The sequence below is a fragment of the Podarcis muralis genome, chromosome 2, assembly GCF_964188315.1.
Source record: "Podarcis muralis chromosome 2, rPodMur119.hap1.1, whole genome shotgun sequence".
In the NCBI taxonomy this organism is placed as follows: domain Eukaryota; kingdom Metazoa; phylum Chordata; class Lepidosauria; order Squamata; family Lacertidae; genus Podarcis; species Podarcis muralis.
Window position 1 is genome coordinate 113,442,658 of NC_135656.1, and position 21,925 is coordinate 113,464,582.

Here is a 21,925-nt window from a genome sequence, read left to right on the forward strand (position 1 = left end):
GCCCAGCAAAGTTCTCTTAAAGGGACAGGAGTAGGCAAGGTGGTTTCTGGCTTCGGGTTTTGTTGTTGGCAGCCGAGTTACTCCTTTTTTAAAACATTAAACTGGGCCCCTGCTGCTGTGCTGTGTTTTCGGGTCGGCCTGACCTACAGACGTTTGGCAGGTGAAGACACCCGGCTGCTAAATATATGCGAGATCAACAAAGAGTCTTGCGACACCAGGGGCCGCTAACCTTGCGTGGCGGGGGCCGCATGCCGGGAAGACGGCTGTCGCTCCCCTCTTTGCTTATCAAATGATTGATATTTGATCATATCAATGGCCAGGGCGGGGGGTGGAAGGACCGGCCACCCTCCTTGAATTTTTGTGTGGCTTTGCCTCCCATCGCCAACATTTGTAGGGTCTTTGGGATGGGGAGAGGGCAGGAAACGCTCCGTGGGCCAGACTGAGCTTGCCACCCCTGCCTTAGAGAGGCTTAGCAAAATAATTAGGGCCTGAAAGCTCAGTGCCATAATAAATCAAGTCTGGGGTGCCGCCAGAGTCTTGGTTCTTTTTCCTCCGTGGAAAATGCGGATCAGGTGGCAATTCAAAACCAAAACAGCAGAGCCAGTCTCCAAACGGAGGGGCAGCTTTGACATTGGAGGTGGTGCTGGGGGGGTTGAGTTAGGGGGCCCTATTTTTTTTCCTTTCTCTCCTTGGGATCCTCAATATGTTGCTTCTTTGGTTCAACCTTGGGCCTCTTTTCTGCTCTTTCTTTCTTCTTTCTTCTCTCTCCGTCTCTCTCCCCCCCCCCCCCCCAATATCTCTGTGTCTGTCTGCCAAAAGTTGCTACCCCTTTTCTGGGCCCGCCGTCGCCGTGGCAACGACCTCGGGGTGACCTAGTCTCCTGCCAAGCGACAAAAGAGGAAGGAGGCACCAGGAGGGGGGAGGGAGGAGGGGAAGCCCACCAAGGAAGGGCAGGAAAGGGGGGGGGCTGGGAATGCCTGTGTGTGTGTGTGAACATGGCCGCCCCACCGTTAACTCCTTCCTTCCCCCTGCCGTCTACCTTTTTAGGACTGAGCATCCGAAGCTCCCAGGAGGAGGAGCCGGTGGACCCCCAGCTGATGCGCTTGGACAATATGCTGCTGGCCGAGGGGGTGGCCGGCCCAGAGAAAGGGGGTGGGTCTGCGGCGGCGGCAGCAGCGGCCGCGGCGGCAGGGGGGGTGTCCCCAGATAACTCCATTGAGCACTCCGATTACCGCAACAAGCTCTCCCAGATCCGCCAGATCTACCACTCGGAGCTGGAGAAATACGAGCAGGTAAGGATGGTGGCGGTGCTGATTATATACGTTGTATTCCTGCCCTGCGTTTCTCCCAAGTTGGGACTCGCGGCGGCTTCCACCATGTTCAAGCACACCCATTATGAAATGCAAAAGCAAGCCAGTTAACAACACGTAGTTGGAACCACATTGAAACACGTTTGGGGGCGCCAGTTTAAAATCCAGCTTGCTTGGCGGCGCATCAGTTTTCAAAGGCCTGTCTGAACAGGAAGTTCTTCGTATACGTAACAAGGAGGGAGACAGGCGTTTCTAACCTCTCTTGGGAGCAGTGTCGGAAACTCAAATGTATAAACTAGGTGCCAAACGGCACCTTAAATAATAATAAAATAAAATTTTATTTGTATCCTGCCCTCCCCAGCCGAAGCCAGGCTCAGAGCAGCTCACAACAGTAAAATAATACAGCATTCTAAAATCAATTCATTCTAAAATCAGTTCATATCAAATTGATGGCAACCATTGGGCTAGAGTTCTATTTCCAAATCTAAGTTACGCTCAGCACAATGAAATGTCTATTTGCCAGGAGGTTGAAATGGGTGATCATTGGGGTCCCTTCCAGTTCTGCAATTCTATAAGCTCAACTACATCACTTGATTGTAGCTTGCTCTTCCAGCAATTCACTTGAGCCAGTATGCAAAAGGAGAAACACACACAGTGGAAATGGAAATGGTATTAACTGTGGACTTAAGGCAGAATTTTTTTAAATGGTAGTTGCCCACCTGGTGCCCAGAAACCTCCCATGTCGTCACAATTGGACCCATGCCAGTAGCTAATTTCCAACACTGCTTGGGAGGGAATTCCATAATATTGGAGCAACCCAGAATAGGTTTCCGCTCTCGCCACCTCCAAGCATGAGTCCAACGTTGGTGGGATCAAGAGAAGGGGCTCACCCAAGGATCTTAGCACCTGGTCAGGGTCATATAGAGAGATATGATCTTTCAGATAGCCTGGGACAAAACCAGACAGGGCTTTCTAGGTCATAACCAGGTAAGGATGTGATTGCCATTATTGCCATTATTTATTAAATTTGTATACCACCCTTCATCAGAAGATTACGGGACAGATCACAACATAAAAAATGCAAAATGAGAACTAAAAATACATAATAAAACATCTGGGTGGGGCACAGGTCCCCTACACTTGCATTAAGAGTTGGGGGCAGGGATTTTTTTTGGGGGGGGGTAATTAATATTCCTTGGGTTTGTGTATTGGAGCTGCTACTCCTCCAACTCAGCCTCTTCCCCTTTCTCACCTGCTCCTCGTCAGGCCTGCAACGAGTTTACGACACATGTGATGAACCTCCTTCGGGAGCAGAGCCGCACGCGCCCCGTGTCGCCCAAGGAGATAGAGCGCATGGTCAGCATCATCCACCGGAAGTTCAGCTCCATCCAGATGCAGCTGAAGCAAAGCACCTGCGAGGCTGTCATGATCCTGCGATCCCGCTTCCTCGATGCCAGGTGACTACTTCACCTATATCTGAAGTGGTTTTTTGTTTTTTGTTTTACCTTACCTTTGGGACGCTGGTGGCGCTATGGATTAAACCACAGAGCCTAGGACTTGCTGATCAGAAGGTCGGCGGTTCGAATCCCCATGACGGGGTGAGCTCCCGTTGCTCGGTCCCTGCTCCTGCCAACCTAGCAGTTTGAAAGCACGTCAAAGTGCAAGTAGATAAATAGGTACCACTCCAGCGGGAAGGTAAACGGCGTTTCCGTGCGCTGCTCTGGTTCGCCAGAAGCGGCTCTGTCATGTGGGCCACATGACCTGGAAGCTGTACGCCGGCTCCCTCGGCCAGTAAAGCAAGATGAGCGCCGCAACCCCAGAGTCGCCACGACTGGACCTAATGGTCAGGGGTCCCTTTACCTTAGCCAGGAAGGCTCCCAGAGTGGCTGAAAGGGATGGAGAGGGAAGAGAGAGGGGGGGAGAAAACAACCTCAGGCACCGGGTCTTAAATTCACAAGTTCTCACACTGACCAGCGGAATAGAAGTTCCTGGGAATGGCTGTCCCTAGATGACAGTTGAGGCAAGCTGGTCTCTCACCAGAGACGATGGATTGGCCCCACTTCTTTTCTATTCCCTGCTCTGCAGTGGCTGTTGCTAGGGAGTACAGTGGTTGGCTGGCTCTGTTGGGCGTGCCAAAAATTGGTGCTGCCAAGTTCTGTTCCTTCTGCCAGCTTGATGGAGCCAGCCACCTCTGCCTACCAGGCAAGGAAAGCCTACCTCTCCGAGTTTTCTAGGGGAGGCAATTAATAATACAGTCGTACCTTGGATCTCAAATGCCTTGCGAGTCGAACGTTTTGGAACCCGAACATCCAACGCGGCTTCTGAACATTTTGGAAGTCGAACGGACTTCCGGAACGGATTCCGTTCGACTTCCAAGGTACGACTGTACATCCTTACACAGTGGTTAATTGATGTCTGTTTTTAACTTATGGGTTTTGTTGTACGGTTTTAAGTTTTTATTGCTATATACATTGCTTTGATAGGTATATTTTTATGGCACAGTGGCATATAATTATTTTTATATAAATAAACAAACCTTCCCTGCAGGAAAGGCAAGTGGGACGCATTCTGGCTTCATCTAGTGCACAGCAAAGGGATTCTGGGTCCCTATGGTCAGCACTAGCTAAAGAAACCTCCCTTCCCACTTTGCGTTCTCCCCTGCGGGAAAGAGAGGCAAGGAGTGTGCTGTTGGGCAGTCGGCTGGTCTCTTAGTGCTGATGGGGCACTGTCCCACCAACCTCAGCCTTGCACCTGGTTACCAGTCACTTGCGACCAAGTGAAGGTACCTTTGCTCCATGATGGCTTCAGACATCTTCCCCATCTGGAGATGCCTGCCCGGAGATCCTTGGATCTGGATTGTTTTCTCACACTAACAACACCTCCTGTAGAGTTCTATCCATTGTATTTTATCTGCGCAATCAAGAACGGATTTCAGGAACCAAAAAGTTGTATGGGAAAATACGACTTTGGAGCCACCTTTCCCCAAAAATGGCAACTAGGCATTCTGTTTTGGCGACTGTAACCCTGGTTTAAGGAGCCATTTGGCACCTAGCTTATATAACTGAGGGACACGGGTGGCGCTGTGGTACGCGGGTGGCGCTGTGGTCTAAACCACTGACCCTAGGGCTTGCCGATCAGAAGGTTGGTGGTTTGAATCCCCCCGACGGGGTGAGCTCCCATTGCTCGGTCCCTGCTCCTGCCAACCTAGCAGTTCGAAAGCAAGTCAAAGTGCAAGTAGAGAAATAGGTATCACTCCGAAGGGAAGGTAAACAGCGTTTCTGTGCACTGTTCTGGTTTCGCCAGAAGCGACTTAGTCGTGCTGGCACATGACCCAGAAAAACTGTCTGTGGACAAAATATTGGCTCCCTCGGCCAGTAAAGCAAGATGAGTTCCGCAACCCCAGAGTCGTCTGCGAGTGGACTTAACTGTCAGGGGTCCTTTACCTTTATATAACTGAGTTTCTAACACTGCCTGCCCTTCTTATGGCGTTGCTTCTTTTCAAACTTGGCAGGAAGGACAGAGACTAAACACGAATAAGTTGACTCTGGTGCCCCCTAGAGTTGGTCTCCTTGCCTTCTGCCCTACCACTCCGAATGGGCACAAGCCACTCCTGGTTGTGGGTTGTTGCATCCCGCCAGCACCTAACATCTCTCGCTTAAGAGAGGCAGGAAGAATGCCAGCTGCAGCTGCTGCCTATATAAGGGGTTCAGAGCTCCTTTTGCTTCTCTGCCCTGTGAAAAAGACCAGGAAGGGATTCAGGCCATACTGGTTAGCAACACTCAGGAGTAGGAAAGAGAGATCAAGGTCTGCTGGCTTGACCCTTGTGGCTGTACAGCTGCCAACCCAGTCCTCGTCCTTCCTTGGAACCGGAGAGAGGGGCAGGGGTTAGCACAAAATTTCCACTCCCTCCGCAGCTTCAGAGTTGGGAGGAAGGATTGCCGTGGCGAGCAGAACTGTTGAAATTGATTTTGTTAATTTTTTAAGTTGCACGCTGCCTTTCAATAAGTATTTCCAGAGTAGTTTGTGGTATTTGGTTGTGGGTGTAGTTTAAAAAATATATAAATAAATAAATAGACACTACGTGAACGATTTGATACACGAGAAGGGTGAAAAACAGCAGGATAAAACATTCCACCATGTTGAATTTTTCATCGGGGAAAAATCAATAATATTGTCAGAGGTAGCGTATGCCTCTGAATAGCGGATGCCGGGAATCGCAGGTGGGAAGAGCTCTGCAGCACTCAGTCTAGGCTTCCCCTAGACCTTTGGCTTGACCCAGCAGGGCTTTCCTTTATATTCTTAGAGAGGATTTCACTTTGCACAGAAAAGCCAGGGGTAGCCAACCTTTTTATACCTACCGCCCACCAATGCATTTTTTTCTTGATGGTAAAATTTCCTTACTGCCCACCAGTGCTGCAGTAACATGTGGCATAGAACCCCTTTCCGCCCACCTGGAATCCTGAAACGCCCACTAGCTTATTTCCTTCGCATCTGGTGGGAGGGCGTTCCACTGGGTGGGTGCCACTACCGAGAAGGCCCTCTGCCTGGTTCCCTGCAACTTGGCTTCTCGCAGTTAGGGAACCTCCAGAAGGCCCTCGGCGCTGGACCTCAGTGTCTGAACAGAATGATGGGGGTGGAGATGCTCCTTCAGGTATACAGGATCAAGGCCGTTTAGACCTTCCTGTTTAGACCTTCCCACTTCAGTGCCAATTTAAAAAGAATTTCTCAGTCCAAATTCCCGTTCTACTCACTTGTCGTTGTTTAAAGTCCAATTGTCCCAATTTGATCTACTCACGGGTAGTTGTTTTTGTAGCCAAATTGTCCCAGGAAAAAGGTAGCGCTCTTTGCTCCGGAACCCGTAATTGGGTTCCTTTACGGATTGGGGGGGCGCGAAAGGTGCCCGCCGAGTCCCATGGTCACAGGCTTCATCCGCCTGTGATTTTTTAAAGGGTCCCCGCTTCGCTGTAGCGGAACAGACCCGTTTCCCGTGGAGCCAGTCCCTCCAGATCAGAGGGAATCCGCCATTACCGATGGCGCCACCCTGGAAGTCCAAGGCCGTTTAGGGCTTTCAAGGTCAGCACCAACACTTTGAATTGTGCTCGGAAATGTACTGGGAGCCAATGCAGATCTCTCAGGACCGGTGTTATGTGGTTCCGGCGGCTACACCCAGTCACCAGTCTAGCTGCTGCATTCTGGATTAATTGCAGTTTCCGGGTCACCTGCAAAGGTAGCCCCACGTAGAGCGCATTGCAGTAGTCCACCTGTGGAAATCTAGCATGTTAGGGGAATGAGTTCTAGGGCAGCTGTCCACTCTTCATTAATTAAAATTTTGCATCGGTTATAATTTAATTCCTCCACCTGTATTAATTATGCAAATTGAGTAAATGTTTGTGTTTGAAATCTTTACCTTTTCTTGGCATAATTCTGCATTTGCTAGGAGAGAGGCAACGATCTAGGGTCAACACTGAAGACCTGTTCCCCAATCTCTGGCAACCTCAGTGGTTCCCTGTTTCCTCCGCTGCGATTTCAACAGGCATTGCTAACATACTTTTAGAAAGATGTTGTAGCCATAAGGGCTAGATTCCTGTCTCTTTAAAACATAAAATAGAAATATCTGATTCAGAAGAAGCTGAATGGCCAAGGGTGGACAGTGGACTGTTTCAGCACTCCTGCAAAACCTCTGTATACTTGTATCTGGCCTGGTATCTGGCCAAGCCTCCAGCCTAACACATATTGACTTTTGCATGTTAGTTTCCAACAAAAGCAGGCAATAAACAGAACACACAAGGGATGTTCAAATCATGCAATTTGTCAAGTGGCACAGCGCTAGGAGGGATGCCACACATTTTATCAGAGCATATAGCCCAGCCTCTAATTCTCCTCGCGTCTCTAACCTTTTGAGGGCCTCTTGCAGATGCCACCTTCTCTGGAGTCTACTACACAATATAGGCCTTCAGAGTGACAGCACCTGGCCTGTGGAATTCCCTCCCATCAAATGTCAGGCAGACATGGTCTCTGTTGCCGTTGTGGCGCCTTCCTCTTCCTACAAGCCTTTTAGAATCATTGAATTGTAGAGTTGGAAGGGACCCCGAGGGCCATCTAGTCCAACCCCCTGCAATGCAGGAATCTCAGCTGAAGCATCCATGACAGATAGCCGTCCAACCTCTGCTTAAAAACCTCCAAGAAAGGAGAGTTCACCACCTCTCATGGGAGTCCGTTCCACTGCCAAACAGCTCTTACTGTCAGAAAGTTTTTCCAGATGTTTAGTTGCAGTCTCCTTTCTTGTAACTTGAAGCCATTGGTTCAAGTCCTACCCTAGAATCATAGAGTTGGACTAGACCACAAGGGCCATCGAGTCCAACCCCCTGCCAAGCAGGAAACACCATCAGAGCACTCCTGACATATGGTTGTCAAGCCTCTGCTTAAAGACCTCCAAAGAAGGAGACTCCACCACACTCCTTGGCAGCAAATTCCACTGTCGAACAGCTCTTACTGTCAGGAAGTTCTTCCTAATGTTTAGGTGGAATCTTCTTTCTTGTAGTTTGGATCCATTGCTCCGTGTCCGCTTCTCTGGAGCAGCAGAAAACAACCTTTCTCCCTCCTCTATGTGACATCCTTTTATATATTTGAACATGGCTATCATATCACCCCTTAACCTCCTCTTCTCCAGGCTAAACATGCCCAGCTCCCTTAGCCGTTCCTCATAAGGCATCGTTTCCAGGCCTTTGACCATTTTGGTAGCCCTCCTCTGGACACGTTCCAGTTTGTCAGTGTCCTTGAACTGTGGTGCCCAGAACTGGACACAGTACTCCAGGTGAGGTCTGACCAGAGCAGAATACAGTGGCACTATTACTTCCCTTGATCTAGATGCTATACTCCTATTGATGCAGCCCAGAATTGCATTGGCTTTTTTAGCTGCCGCGTCACACTGTTGGCTCATGTCAAGTTTGTGGTCAACCAAGACTCTCCCTATGGAGAGAAATGTGGGGCCCGGAATTGTTTTCATCACTTGGCATCCTGAGCTCCTTTTGAAGGAAGGGTGGAGTACAAATTTAATAAACAACAATACAGAGGTACCTCGGGTTACATACGCTTCAGGTTACAGACTCCGCTAACCCAGAAATAGTGCTTCAGGTTAAGAACTTTGCTTCAGGATGAGAACAGAAATCGGGCTCTGGTGGCGCGGCAGCAGCAGCAGGAGGCTCCATTAGCTAAAGTGGTGCTTCAGGTTAAGAACAGTTTCAGGTTAAGAACGGACCTCCGGAACAAATTAATTACTTAACCCGAGGTACCACTGTAGCTCGGTTCCACCACCCTGATACCCGCGGGTATAGGGCAAAATGCAGATTTCATAAATAACAACAATAATTCTGGATTCCACATGCTGCACACCCACCCCACTGCTTACCCCGACTGCCTTTCTTTTCCTCTTCCCAAATTGCTGCCTCTGCCAACCCTGCGCATCCTTTTTTTTCGCTCGCAGGCGGAAGCGGCGCAATTTCAGCAAGCAGGCTACGGAGGTGCTCAATGAGTATTTCTACTCTCACCTGAGCAACCCTTACCCCAGCGAAGAGGCCAAAGAGGAGCTTGCCAAGAAGTGTGGAATCACAGTCTCACAGGTACCCGGGTGTGTGTTGGGGGGGGTGAGGTGTGGGGGGCAGGCCCCAGGCTGTGCTAGAGAGGCCCCTGAGTATGGGACAGGGTTGGCTGGGGAGGGGAGGAAAAGCTCATTGTTTGGCTGACCTGTCAATACATAATCCCCTCCCCTTCCCTCCCCACCCCTCTTTTCCCCCCCTCATTCCCTCCCCGCTTCCCATCCCTTCATGTTTGACCTTCCCTCCCCCCCCCCCCGACTTCCCCCCTCCCTCCTTCCAGGTCTCAAACTGGTTCGGGAACAAGCGCATCCGCTATAAGAAGAACATCGGCAAGTTCCAAGAGGAAGCCAATATTTACGCCGTGAAAACGGCTGTCAGCGCCGCACAGAGTGGGGGCGACTCCCCCAACACCCCCTCCTCCGCGGGTAACTCCCCTCCCCCCCGAAAAAAAAGCTCCGCCACACCCCATGTTGGTGCGGGAGTCCTCCTCGCTGGGGTTGGAGAAACGTGGAACCCTCCCCTCCAACATGCGCTGGAGTTCCCGAAGGAGATCCCTCCAACACCAGCGCCCCCGCCCCACTCCCCCATGGTCAGTGTGCGCGCCCCCTCCTGGGCGCAGAGCGGCGAGGTGCCCCCTCACACCCCGCTCCCCCACACGCCCGTGTTTGCGTCCCCCCGTTGGCCTTGGAGTAGCCAAGGCTTCCTCCCGCAGGCAGGTCGTCTCGGCTTGCTTCTTCAGCTAGTTGCCTTTTGCAGTGGTGTTCACCTTTCTCTTTGCTTGAAGCAACTGTGCGTTCCACCCCCAGTCACCCTCTTGCTGTCTTTCGCTCCCGCCCCTTCCTCTGTTTTCTGGCAGGCTCTGGCGGCTCCTTCAACCTCTCCAGCTCTGGGGATATGTTCATGGGCCTTCAGGGTCTGAATGGAGACTCGTATCCCACATCACAGGTCAGTTCCTTTCCCTCCTGGGACAGCTCGGGGCATGCTCTAGTTATCTCCCACATGGACTACTGCAATGTGCTCTATTTGGGGCTGCCTTCGAAGGTCACCCGGAAACTACAATTACTCCAGAATGGGGCAGCTAGACTGGTGACTGGGAGTGGCCGCCGAGACTATGTAACACCGGTCCTGAAATACCTACATTGGCTCCCAGCACATTTCCGAGCACAATTCAAAGTGTTGGTGCTGACCTTTAAAGCCCTAAAAGGCCTCGGCCCAGTACAGTCATACCTTGGGTTACAGATGCTTCAGGTTGCGTTTTTTGGGGTTGCGGACCGCCGAAACCTGGAAGTACTGGAGCGGGTTACTTCCAGGTCTGCAACTCCAAAAAACACAACACTCCAAAATACTAGCAGAGGTCTTATTTTTCTGTAAAAATGAAAAGAGAAGAAAATTAGAGGAAATTGGCAATTTTAACAAACTTTCCCTGTCCCCTGTAGAAAAAAAGAGAGAGGAAAGATTGACGTAAAGTGGAAAATATACACTACATAGCAAAACAGTGCCGTAAATCAGTTGACAGTTTTGAGTAAACTCCACATTGCTCGATTCTTCTTAACACCCACTCAAGTCTTCATGAGAAGTTTTCAGCCCAACATAACTGCTGCTCCTGTCTTATTCTCCCCATCTCTGCTGTCATTCTGCCCTTTTGATGTGTCTTCCCTCAACTACTAGGTGGAATCGATGCGTCACTCGATGGGGCCAGGGGGCTACGGGGACAGCATGGCTGCCAGCCAAATGTACAGTCCACGAGAAATGAGGGTGAGTTTGTGCGTCGGGAGACTTGATCCACCTGGTTCTCACCGAAGAGGTAACGTTGTTCTGTCTGGGATGTATTGCTTTGGACTGCTTGCATGTCAGGGCTCACGCTATACGATAGTCCTGCTAGATTAGGACAAAGGTCCGCCTAGGCCCCATCTGCACCAAACATTTCAAGCATTGTCATGCTACTTTAGGCACTCGCGGTTTTCCTGAAACAGTTCTGGGAACAGTAGTGCTTAGAGTTGTAATGAGACCCCTATTCCTTCTCACTGAGCTATAATTCCCAGAGCGGTCAAACAATCAGTCCCACTTATGCGATATATATACGATATCTTTATTGTCATGTTCCCATACAGAACAATGAAATTGAAAAACTACATAAAACGTTCAAAAACCCCAAAAAACTCTGAAACCCCATTTTAAAATACACTACACCAGGGGTCTGCAACCCGCGGCTCCGGAGCCGCATGTGGCTCTTTTACACCTTTGCCGCGGCTCCGGGGCAGATACTAGCGAGGGGAGGAGGTGCATTGTGCGCCCCGAAACTCCCCACTGTGGCGGGCGCTGTACTGGCTGTGATGTCGCATGGGGGTGGTGCGTGCATTAGTCACGCACTGTCCCGACGTCATCTTCCCGGTTTTGCGGCTCCCAGTGTTTTTTTTTTCCGGAAAAAGGGTCCAAGTGGCTCTTTTTGTCTTAAAGGTTGCAGACCCCTGCACTACACTACACTACACTACACTACACTACACTATTACTATTACTATTACTATAAAAACCCCTAAAAACTCTGAAACCCCATTTTAAAATACACTATACTATACTATACTATACTATACTATACTATACTATACTATACTATACTATACTATAAAATACACTATACTATAAAATACACTATACTATAGAGACCCCTTATAGTGCGTTTAGAACCAGAATTGAATTTGCGTAGAAACTGTTTCTCAGGCGGCTAGTCCTGGCCTTTATAACCCTATACCTTCTTCCAGAAGGCAGAAGCTGAAAGAGATCATTTCCGGGGTGCTTCACAGAGAAATTGAAGCTGTGAGCTGGAATTGCGGTCTTCTGGTCCCTCTCAGCCAGGAGTTCCCAAGATTCTTTTGAGGGAAAGGCATTGGTTTTGATTTGGTTTAATATTTGCATTCCAACAACAAGCGCTGAGCTCAAAAGCGGCTCACAGTAATCACAACAGCGCTGGAAAAAACCAAACATTGCAATCATTATAATATCTAATGCAATAGCGTATAAATAAAGCAGACTGCAGTGACAGAGTCATCAAAACAATTAATACAGTTCAATAAAGCCGTGACTGTTTAAAGTGGTATCGTAGGTATTTGAAATGTATAGGCTGTAGTCCAACTCCTGTTTTCCACAGTGGTCAAGCCACTAGCAGAGCAGGAATGCAATAGCCTGGCAGAGGTTGTTCGGTGATACACGGCTTCTGAATGTGGAGATTTCATTTAACCAGTTGTGGTTTCTAGCCATTCTCTTATGGGTGGAATCCATTTGGTGTCCCAGCACTCACAGAGGTGTGCTTTTGATGGGGAAGAATCTGCTAAGAGAAGAGGAGTTAAAGGAGATTTTGCCAGTTCCGTGTGCAGCCCTTCCATCTATTCTGGAAGGCTTCCCAATTCTTTGGGGCTGCAGGGGGATATCTGCAAAAATTCCCTCCCTCCAATTTCCGTATGCAAAAGCCGCCCCCCTTGCTGCAAGGACACCAATTGGATTCCACCTCGCAAATCCTCCCTCTAATCCCCTTTTAAAACGATCTGAGCTTGAAGGCCATTCCCACAGCTTCCAGGCTGACATTTAATTATGCCTTGTGTGTGTGAAGAAGATTTGGTTTGAGGAGATTCAGGGACTGAAGATATTTTTCCTCTCCTGAACCTCACAAGAACCCAAGTGAGGGTAGAGGATTGTGCCCAGTGTGGTGAACTGTGTAACAGCAGCTTGTGGCGGTTGCAATATCTGAATGCTCCCACATCAATAAACTGCATTCCTGCCAGTAAAACTAAAGAAAACCACTATCTTTGGGGACAGCCTAGACTCGAACCATCTGTGCACATGCTCGGCGTTAAACATAATTACAGTTCTATGTCCGGAAAGGCTGAATATCAATCCATTCAAATATTTTATTCTGGCCTTGCTAGCGATGGGGGAGGTGAGGTAGTGGGAGTCCTGCCCCATTCAATGGCTTCAAACGCCACAGTGGCTTCTGAGATTTCAGCAAGCATTCCAGCATGTTTCCTAAGTACAGTGGTACCTCGGGTTAAGTACTTAATTCATTCCGGAGGTCTGTTCTTAACCTGAAGCACCATTTTAGCTAATGGGGGCCTCCTGCTGCTGCTGCTGCGCCGCCAGAGCATGATTTCTGTTCTCATCCTGAAGCAAAGTTCTTACCCTGAGGTACTATTTCTGGATTAGCCGAGTCTGTAACCTGAAGCGTATGTAACCCGAGGTACCACTGTAGAGTCGTGCGACCTAGGAGCCTGTTAAAAGGGACAAGCCCAAGATGATTGTGGAGCTGAATTATATGCCCACTTTTACATTCTGGTATGTGCACATTCCTCAATGGAAAGAAAGAAATACGAGGTTTTCTTTCTTACTTGGTGAAGCTTAGTAAAATGATTCATCTGAGTCCAAAGTAGTTAAGGGTCCCGGAGAAGCTTTTTATCATGTGATCTCCTGTTTGCACGGGCTGCTCATTAGATCCAATAAAATAAAGGGAGTCAACACACATACACACCCACACCCACCCACCCCTGAACTCTTTCTTTCTTCTACCGTAGAACTGTTTTTGATAGCAAAATTAGGGATTCAGAGAAGAGTTGGGCAAGTTGCTGGCACCTAATGGTCTATAATGGTGCCAAGGGAACAAACACTCCCCAGTCTCTGGGAAAGCGGAGCTAGGAGAACTCCCACGGAAAGGAAAAGAGGTTTAGCAGGTTGGAACTTTTCAAGAAACTGCAAATTAACGTGCCTCTACTTTTTTTTTTTTTTTTGGTAACAACTGTTTCTCTCCTTTTTTTCACCAGGCCAATGGCGGCTGGCAAGAAGCAGCCACCCCATCCTCTGTGACCTCCCCAACAGAAGGTCCTGGTAGTGTCCACTCTGACACCTCCAACTGATCCTGCTGGGCTGCGCTCCCTCCTCTGTCGTTTTCTTCCTGGCTCCAGTGGGGGGGAGGGAATTAACCCTAGTGCTGAACTAGGCTGGGCAGGGAAAGAACTCGTCTTTTCTCCCACCTGGCAGGAGATCACTGCACCACCCGCAGTGCCGGGGCAGGGGAGGGAAGCAAGTACAGCATCTCTTGGCATTCAAGGTGGCAACACTCCATGGGGACGATGAATTCAAGATGGCACCCGTTGTGATCCAAGATCCTTCCATGATCCTGAACGGCACCTCTTAATAAGCAAGATGCAACTCTAGAAGTGGTGAAGGGGACCCAAGATGGTGGGAGGCGGGGTGGGGAGCGGGTGGGAGGGGCTATCTCAAGCGGTCCGTCTGCTTGGAGGGGCTAGACAGATGAGCTAATGTACCTGCAATGCGATATCATAATCTGCTGGCTCGGCCTTGTAGATAAGCACACCTGCCTGAGGGGCGTCGAGATGGCATCTAAACTGCTTATCGTGGGATTGCGATTCAAGATGGCGGCAGCAACGGGTCTCTTGGTAGTAGGATGAGCAGAGACGTTGGCCGAAGAGGGCTTAAGTTGGCATCTCTCCATGATGGGATGATTCCAAGATAGCAAACTGTGGCGTCTTCCTGTCGAGATTTGAACATGGCATGTATATATAAAAGAGAGAAAGAGAGAAGGGAAATCAGGCATGGATCCTGTCTGGACTCAAGGTGGGCATCTCCTTTGCTGGTGCTCACCAGAGACACCAACATCCTTATTTTGGCAGAAAACGAACATGTAAGGTGATACAAGGGCCTCGCTGCAAGATTGTGTGGAGCCACGGCGAAACCCTCACCTAGGCTGGAGAAACCGTTATACCTCTCAGTGAAAAGGTTCCCTGGGTATGAAGATCTAAGATGGCTACCATCTGAATCAGAAAGGGGATATAGCCATGAAGAGAAGTTGTGAGGGGCCCAAGATGTTACAGACCGGTGCCTTTCCATTAGGCCAGAAGTGGGAAACCTTTGACCTTCCAACGGTTGTTGGGCTTCAGCTGTTCGCCATGCTGGAGTTGATGGGAGATGTTGTTCATCAACATCTGGAGAGCCAAAGGTTCCCTGCTAAAGAGACAGAACATACCGTGGTACCTTTTATCAGAAAGACAGTGGGGGCTGGCTTTTCAAGATGGCGGTTCAAGGTAATAGGGGAGGGGAAGTAGTAATAAGCACAAACTTCCTATCTCCTAGGCAGGACTAGAAGTTGTGGGGGAAGCCATAGGGCTAAGAGAGCCCAGCACACCCCACATTACACATGCTGTATACTGTAGCTTCATTATGGGTGATGGGGGTCTGCTTTTCTTTCTGTCAAATCTCTTGCTTTCTGAGCTGGTTTGGGGTTTTTTTTTGCCTCTTCTCCATTTCAGTTTATCCCATTGTAACCATTTCTTATTGTGTGTACAGTTTATTGAGTTTTTTTCTCTGCTGTTTCTTATATTCTCGATATTTCCCCCCTGTTAAGTTCTTTTCTCCACCCCATCACCATCTTAGGGCTTTTCCGCCTGGTCTGACCAAGCACAATCAGATAGGTTTCTAAATGTCACAATCCTCTTTGTGTGATATTTGCGCAGGCCCTAATTTCGTTCAAAATGGAGAAAATGACCTTTAAATATATACTTCAAAGGAAGTTTACAGAATGGTGGAGATACAGGTTGGGCATAGCAGTATCCCTTCCCATTAAATGGATATGCTGTGTATCTGGGACAAACTATAAATTATGTTAAATGCACCATTTCATTTCTTCACTTTTAAAAACAGACATGTGGAGCAGTGACTGGTTCCAAAAAATCCCCCGCCACACCCAAAAATGTCTGCTTGCCTTGGAAGGAAAGCTTCCATTAATGAAATTGCTTCAGGGGGCCTTTTTATTGGCAAGAGTCCTACTTGCAGTTTTTGTTTTTTAAAAACCCACCAGGTTAATTGATGGGACTTAATGTAATGTATGGTTTAAAATGGGGTTTGAAGCCCCTGTGGTCGGAAAGTAGGTCCTGATGGATGGGTGTCCTTGAAAGGGAATCTGCCCACCCTCACCCACCAGTCAAAAGAGTGTTGGGGGGGGGAGGACAGCAGGCTTGGTTGAGCGTATATTCTCTCAATTCACATCTGGTGATGGCCTGACAGAGTGTGGATTGTTCAGATGCCCCAGGAATACTCCCAGAATCCTCTGCAACTGGGTAGAGTCTCTGGCAGATCTGCAAGGGATGGAGAAACTGAAGGTGGGAAAACAAGGAAAGTGCTACAGTACCAGCCAGGGAAATTGCATTTTGCCAGGGACAGCGTATTCTGGTTAAATGCTCTGGCAGCGCAATAGTCTTTCAAAGGAAGGGACAGATACGAGGGGAGGTTTGGGAACAAAATAGGAAATATCATTTGTTGTGCAACCACCCCCTGCTCCAGAACCCTGATTTGTGCAGAAAAGCTCACTCAATGCTTCAGTTTTTCCTTTAGCCCAATGCAAATATGGAGGATTTGAACAAACCAAAAGCATTACTCCAGTATCCCATCTTCATTGATTTCCTTCCCTCCCTTTGCTCCTATGAATTCCAGCCCAAAGGGGTCGCTAGCGATGCTTGGGAAGCTAGTATAGCTTATATTTCAAAGGACTGTTTTATCCAGAATTGAGTAAGGAGTTTCCCCCACTGTGATGGAAAGAAATGGTATGAGTGTGTAAATAGTTCTGCTTGGGAAGCGAATGACCTGAATGAGAGGCAGAAGCTGAGGAGGGAGACAAGAAAAATCTAGTAAAGCAAATCTAGTAAAAACCACACAGAATGGATCCAAGTGCACAAGAGCAAATAGTGGGTGAGAAATACGAAATAGGAGAAAGCGATATCAAAAGTAGTGAGAGGTGGGAATGAAACACAGTGGGAAAACATAAATGGTAGGGAGATAAGCTAAGAGAATATGAACTAAGGAAGACAAATCTGAAGGGCAGGAATATTGAAACTCGAATGAGTTTGGAACTAACGAAGAGATTGCAGGCTGGAAAGAGGGAAATTAGAAGAGTAGTGGGAAAGGATTATAAAGTAGAAAAGATCCAATAGATTGTGGGGGGGGGGGGAGAGAAATCACGCATTCAGCGGCACTTGTTCACAAGAGGAATGTGTACTTGGATCAGAAAATAGGATTTGGACGTGAGAAGATACCAAAATAAGACTCGAAAGACGGAATGTGGATAAAGGCAATCGGATTGCAAAAGATGACGAAGGAATGGTCCAAAGGACGGAGGAAAAGCCTGCTTGTGGAAGTTGCCAAAGCCGAAGCGATTCAGACCCAAGGGTGGACATTGGGTGCGACAGGCGCAAATCCTGATGGCACGAGAGACCCATTAGGAGCAACGGAAACCCACATAAGACTTTTCAAGTTGCTCTCCCCCTTGCTCGCAGGGAGGGCTCCATGCTAGTCAGTCCAATAGCTTTATTACCTCATGGCGCAAGAAACCAATAGAGTCTTGGGACAGAGACCTTTTGAACGTGCTACCTCTGTGTGCCCTGTGGGGGTTTTTTGGGGGGAGAACAGTGCTGTGAGACACCCCCCAAAAAACACCTCCCTGCCCCGTTCCCTTTGACTGAGGGTATTGGGGCTCATCACCCTGACTGGCCGTTTTGACTTGTTCTGTTTGGGGTTTGTTTTGTTTTCTTGCTCTAGATTGCCTTTGCTTTTATTATCGTTTTTCTTCTATAAAATTGAAGACAGTTTTTGCCCTGGGATTCATTTGGGTAAAAGGAGGAGGAAATGAGTGGGGAGGAAAGTCTGCTTCACCCCCAAAACACACACACCTGTTTGCCCAAACCACAGAGACCAAACCACACTTTGCACCATTCAGACCAGTTTGCAGTGTGTGTGGGAAAGCTCAAAATGTCTTGTGGCAGAAGCGCTTACGTGCAAATACATTTTTGTGAACCACTCTTATTTGGGGTATTTTTCACCATGCCAATGTCCACTGTGGAAGGGGTTAGAATAGCTTTGTCTGGTGAAAGCACCTGAACCATATGAGAAACCACTTCACACAGCTTGCCACATGAAGCTGCTTACAAAGTTGTTTCGAGCAATTTGCCTAGCGCAACATTTAATCTCTGTTCTGGTCCTTGGTGGCTGACGGCAGCCATTTTGTTTCTTAGGCCGAGGGGTTAGGATTGCCACTTGGCCAATTTCTGACTGATGTACCTGTTCTGTTTCTTACAAAACAAAACCAGGCCCTGCAGCTTATTCCTTATGGTTTTGATTTTCTCTTTTAAGTGGTAATCCTAAAACAATGGCTGGTTGTCTGCCAACGTGAGGAAAGATAAATGAGGTTAGGACACCCATGTTGAAACAGTTCCCGCACACAAATTCCAATTGGATCTATTTGAATTGACAACATAAGTTACAGCCTTAAGGCCAAACTAGATGTGTAGTTTTTCCCCTCTCACAGTATTTTCTTTTTCTTTTTAACAATAATAGTGGGGGTGGGCTTAATTATTTCTGTGTGATTGTATGTTTTGTAACTCCTGTATTTTACCAGGTGGGGTGAGGGGGTGGTTTAGTATGTGACTGGGAAAACGGTCTGTGTGACTGGGGAAGGATTCACACGACATTCCTCCATTCCAATATGCCGCCTTCTGGTGTAGTTATACAAAACAAGATCGCAATGGAAGGAGATTTCCAGAACCTGGTTCTCCTGCCGACCCGTCCAGATTAGCTAGAAGCAGTGCTTTTTGTGTGCGACAGTGCTCACCAGTACAGAGCACCGCCATGTCATTCATTTATTTTTGGATGCCCATGGCAGCCATTTTGTTCTGGCACCCTCAGCATTTCTTTTGAGTACTGGCACCTCTTTATTTTTTTAACAACAACTAAAGCAGTGCCAGGAAAGGCCCTGAATGGCACACTTATGAGAATGATAAAATGAGTGAGCCAGATTCCCATTTCTGGTGGTTGTCATTTGGTACCAATGGGTGGCTCTTCCCCATTTTTAATTTTTTGGGGGTTTTTTTTGGTGCGCACCTTAACATCTAACAAACAGGTGCAGAAGTTTGGGAACCACTGCACTAAATAATACCGCTGACCTGACTAGCCGGTTGTCAGCCCTGCCCAGTTTATACACCATTTAAGACGCAGGTTTTGAGACTCTTTTGGGGCAGGCTTAATATTTCAGGAGGTCCCAACATGATGTACCTGTGATGGAAACCACCATTGTGGCAATTTCCACCCCTTGTGAGACTGTTAAAAAGGTGCACCAGCGCTGCTTGTGGAGTGGTTTATATGCCTCTGCGCTTTCTTCACCCTACACTGGAATACGGTGCATGTGCGCACCCAACATGCCCAGCCACAGGAGCAAACAGGAAGCTTTTGCTGTTTGCGTCTCTCTTGCTGGAGGCTACAATATGTCAGGGTCTAACCTGCCTCCAGCTCTGTCCCATGGCCCTACCACGGTGGTGTTGAAATAAAAAGCCCCTTTGTAAGCCAAGGGAAAAACCTATGACCCACATGGAAGCATAGGTGAGCTGGAGGGGGAGAACAAAGGCATTTGTGAGGCACACAGAGGCATGTTAACAGAGAAAGAACAGCAGAAGGGGAGTGAGGAGTCACTAGGACAATGATAGAGATCCAATGGCCCGTGTGCTGTTAGGCTGTGACCCCCATCATGGCTGATGGGAGTTTGAAAGGACCATAGATTTTCCAGCCACGCTGGAGGAATGGAGAACCCCAAATTTCAGTTCATTTGGCTGGGGATCCTTCCATTGGTACAGACATGACTGAGATTTGCCGTTGCGATGATCCCCCTAAGTCTCAGGGAATTGCCACTGCAAATCTGAAGCAAGGCTTTACCAGCAGAAGTGTCATGGCTCCCTCCCCAAAGCATTCTGGGAATTGTCATTGGGTAATGTTTCTGAGGATTCTGTTGCAAACCCCAAACTACGCCCTGACAGAACTGAAGCATCCACACCCAGCCCATGCCTATTAAATGTTTACTTGGGAGCAAGTCTTGCTGAGTTTAATACGTTATGCTCCCAAGTATGTGCAGAAGACTAACTTTTGGCTACCTTGGTGGCGGTGAAGTTAAATGGAGTTAATTAAGATGTCTGGGCAAGAGTATACACACAGGATCTTTCAAGGTGCATATTCAAGATTTCTCATGTCTTAACATGCATAAAAGGATAAGTAATGTGGTAAAATCGTGGTTCTGTTTCCCCACATTTATATTTATGGTTTTTGAACACTCATCTCCCAGAGTGGGCTATAGTGTCCCTTTTATTCCCAAGCATCACAGAGTCCGTTATAACACTGAATGTCCCACTCACCTGCATTTTTAACTACCCAAAGATCAAAATGGGCTCTTTTCTGGGCTAAGTAGCCATCTTAGTAACATTAGACCAAAACTGGCTCCCTGCCCTTTTGGCATGGATGCAATTGTTTAATTTGGGTGGTGTGACTGCCTTTTTCCCAGTGTAGTAATGACAGTGATGCAGAAAGAAAACATCTGTTGGATTTTTACTGTCGAAAGTCACAGAGGTCCCGTCCCCACCCCCAAAGTTGGCTTCCCTAAGGTGGAGTCTTTACTTCCTTGCAGGCAGAAGCCTAAGCAAAGGGATCCACAAATACAGAGGGCCTTGGGAGGCTTCAGAGGAAGGATGGATTTCAATTGTGGGGGGGGGGGGAATATACTCTGGAGGTTCCCCCATCACTCTCTTGTACAGTTTTGCCTAAACAATAAAATATATTTTTTTCCACTGGTGCTTTCCCATTATTTCTACTTTAGAGAACTTAAAGAGTTCCGAGTTAGCAGGCATACTACAGAAAGGGTGTGCCCTCTAGATCTTCAGCTAAAGAATAGGAGCTAAAGAGTAAACGCAATATAAACTGGAGGTGTCCCCCATCCCACACAAAGGACGGGGCTGTTGCTATTTAACATGTTCATGGGTGATCTGGAGTTAGGAGCGAACAGATGCCTGCATTGCAGGTCGCTGGGCTAGATGATTGTGTTCCATAGGGCATGGCTGCCATCACCGTAGGCAAGACCCGGTTATTTAGGATGGAAATCTGAGCAGATTTGTGAAGCCTTCCAAAAGGATTTCCCCAAACCGAGCAAATAAGGAGACCGGATAAGAGGGGCATAAATCTGCGTGTTGTGGAGAGAAAGAGGATCACGTTTTTTTCTTCCTCGTGACACTAGATCTCAAGGTGCGGTACCCAACAAAGCTGATTGTTGGAAGATTCAGGGCAGACAAAGTGCTTTACGCTGCACATAGTTAAAACTATGGAATTCACGCTCAAATGTCACTAACTTGGGTGGTTTTGAAAGGATTTAGACACATTTGTGACTGATCAGTCTTATCAGTGGCTGTTCCACCTTCATTGAGTGTGAATTCCATAGCTGGGCCTCATGGGCTTTTGGCATGACACAGCACGGATGCTATGTTGTAAGCAAGGGCAAACTTTTCAGAAGCTGATGGGATCTGGGCTGTAACCAAACAGGAAAGAGGGCTTGCGTGACAATGGCTTGAATATTTTTTAACAACTCAATGCAGTAGCAGTGGATGGGGGGTGGGAAGGCAAATTCCATTGCTAGGGACTGAAAATAATTTAACAGTATTCCATTTTATTTATATTCCTGGTGCATTCAAATTTGGAATAGTTTGTGTCTTCCCCTATTAAAAGCAGGGGGGGGGGAGTTCTATTTTGTTGGGTCTCCTGTGGGTTTTTTTTTTAAGCAGAAGAGACCTCTGGGTATAGGCCAGTACAGTGGTAGCTCGGGTTAAGAACTTTACCTCAGGATGAGAACAGAAATTGTGGTGCGGCGGCAGCAGAAGGCCCCATTAGCTAAAGTGGTGCTTCAGGTTAAGAACAGTTTCAGGTTAAGAACAGACCTCCGGAACGAATTAAGTACTTAACCCGAGGTACCACTGTATATAAATTTAATAATAAAAGCCCAAGATCTACCAACCGGAAGCTGGTGCAAGAGACTTAGAATTCACTTAGGATTAAAGAACAGGATGTTACTAAGGACATTCTGAGCTCAAGACTTGGTTTTTGGTACCAAGAACTCAACCAAGCTCGTAGTCCTGTCACAAAAACATGCACTCCAGAGTAGCT

The 21,925-nt window shown here is 48.0% G+C and overlaps 1 protein-coding gene across 3 annotated transcripts in view; it reads left to right on the plus strand.

Annotated features, from left to right (window-relative positions):
* PBX2 (PBX homeobox 2) overlaps window positions 1–15,298 on the plus strand; it is a 38,096-nt gene extending 22,798 nt beyond the window's left edge. For 2 of the 3 annotated variants that reach the window (XM_028720396.2, XM_028720398.2), the window contains exons 3-9: window positions 1,048–1,292; window positions 2,577–2,767; window positions 8,794–8,929; window positions 9,186–9,330; window positions 9,762–9,850; window positions 10,574–10,660; window positions 13,711–15,298. In XM_028720396.2, coding sequence (XP_028576229.1) covers window positions 1,048–1,292; window positions 2,577–2,767; window positions 8,794–8,929; window positions 9,186–9,330; window positions 9,762–9,850; window positions 10,574–10,660; window positions 13,711–13,803 — 986 coding nt within the window. In that variant the 3' untranslated portion in view covers window positions 13,804–15,298. The remainder of the gene's footprint in view (window positions 1–1,047; window positions 1,293–2,576; window positions 2,768–8,793; window positions 8,930–9,185; window positions 9,331–9,761; window positions 9,851–10,573; window positions 10,661–13,710) is intronic. The other variant, XM_028720399.2, reaches the window with a different exon arrangement.
* Window positions 15,299–21,925: the final 6,627 nt, after the last annotated feature.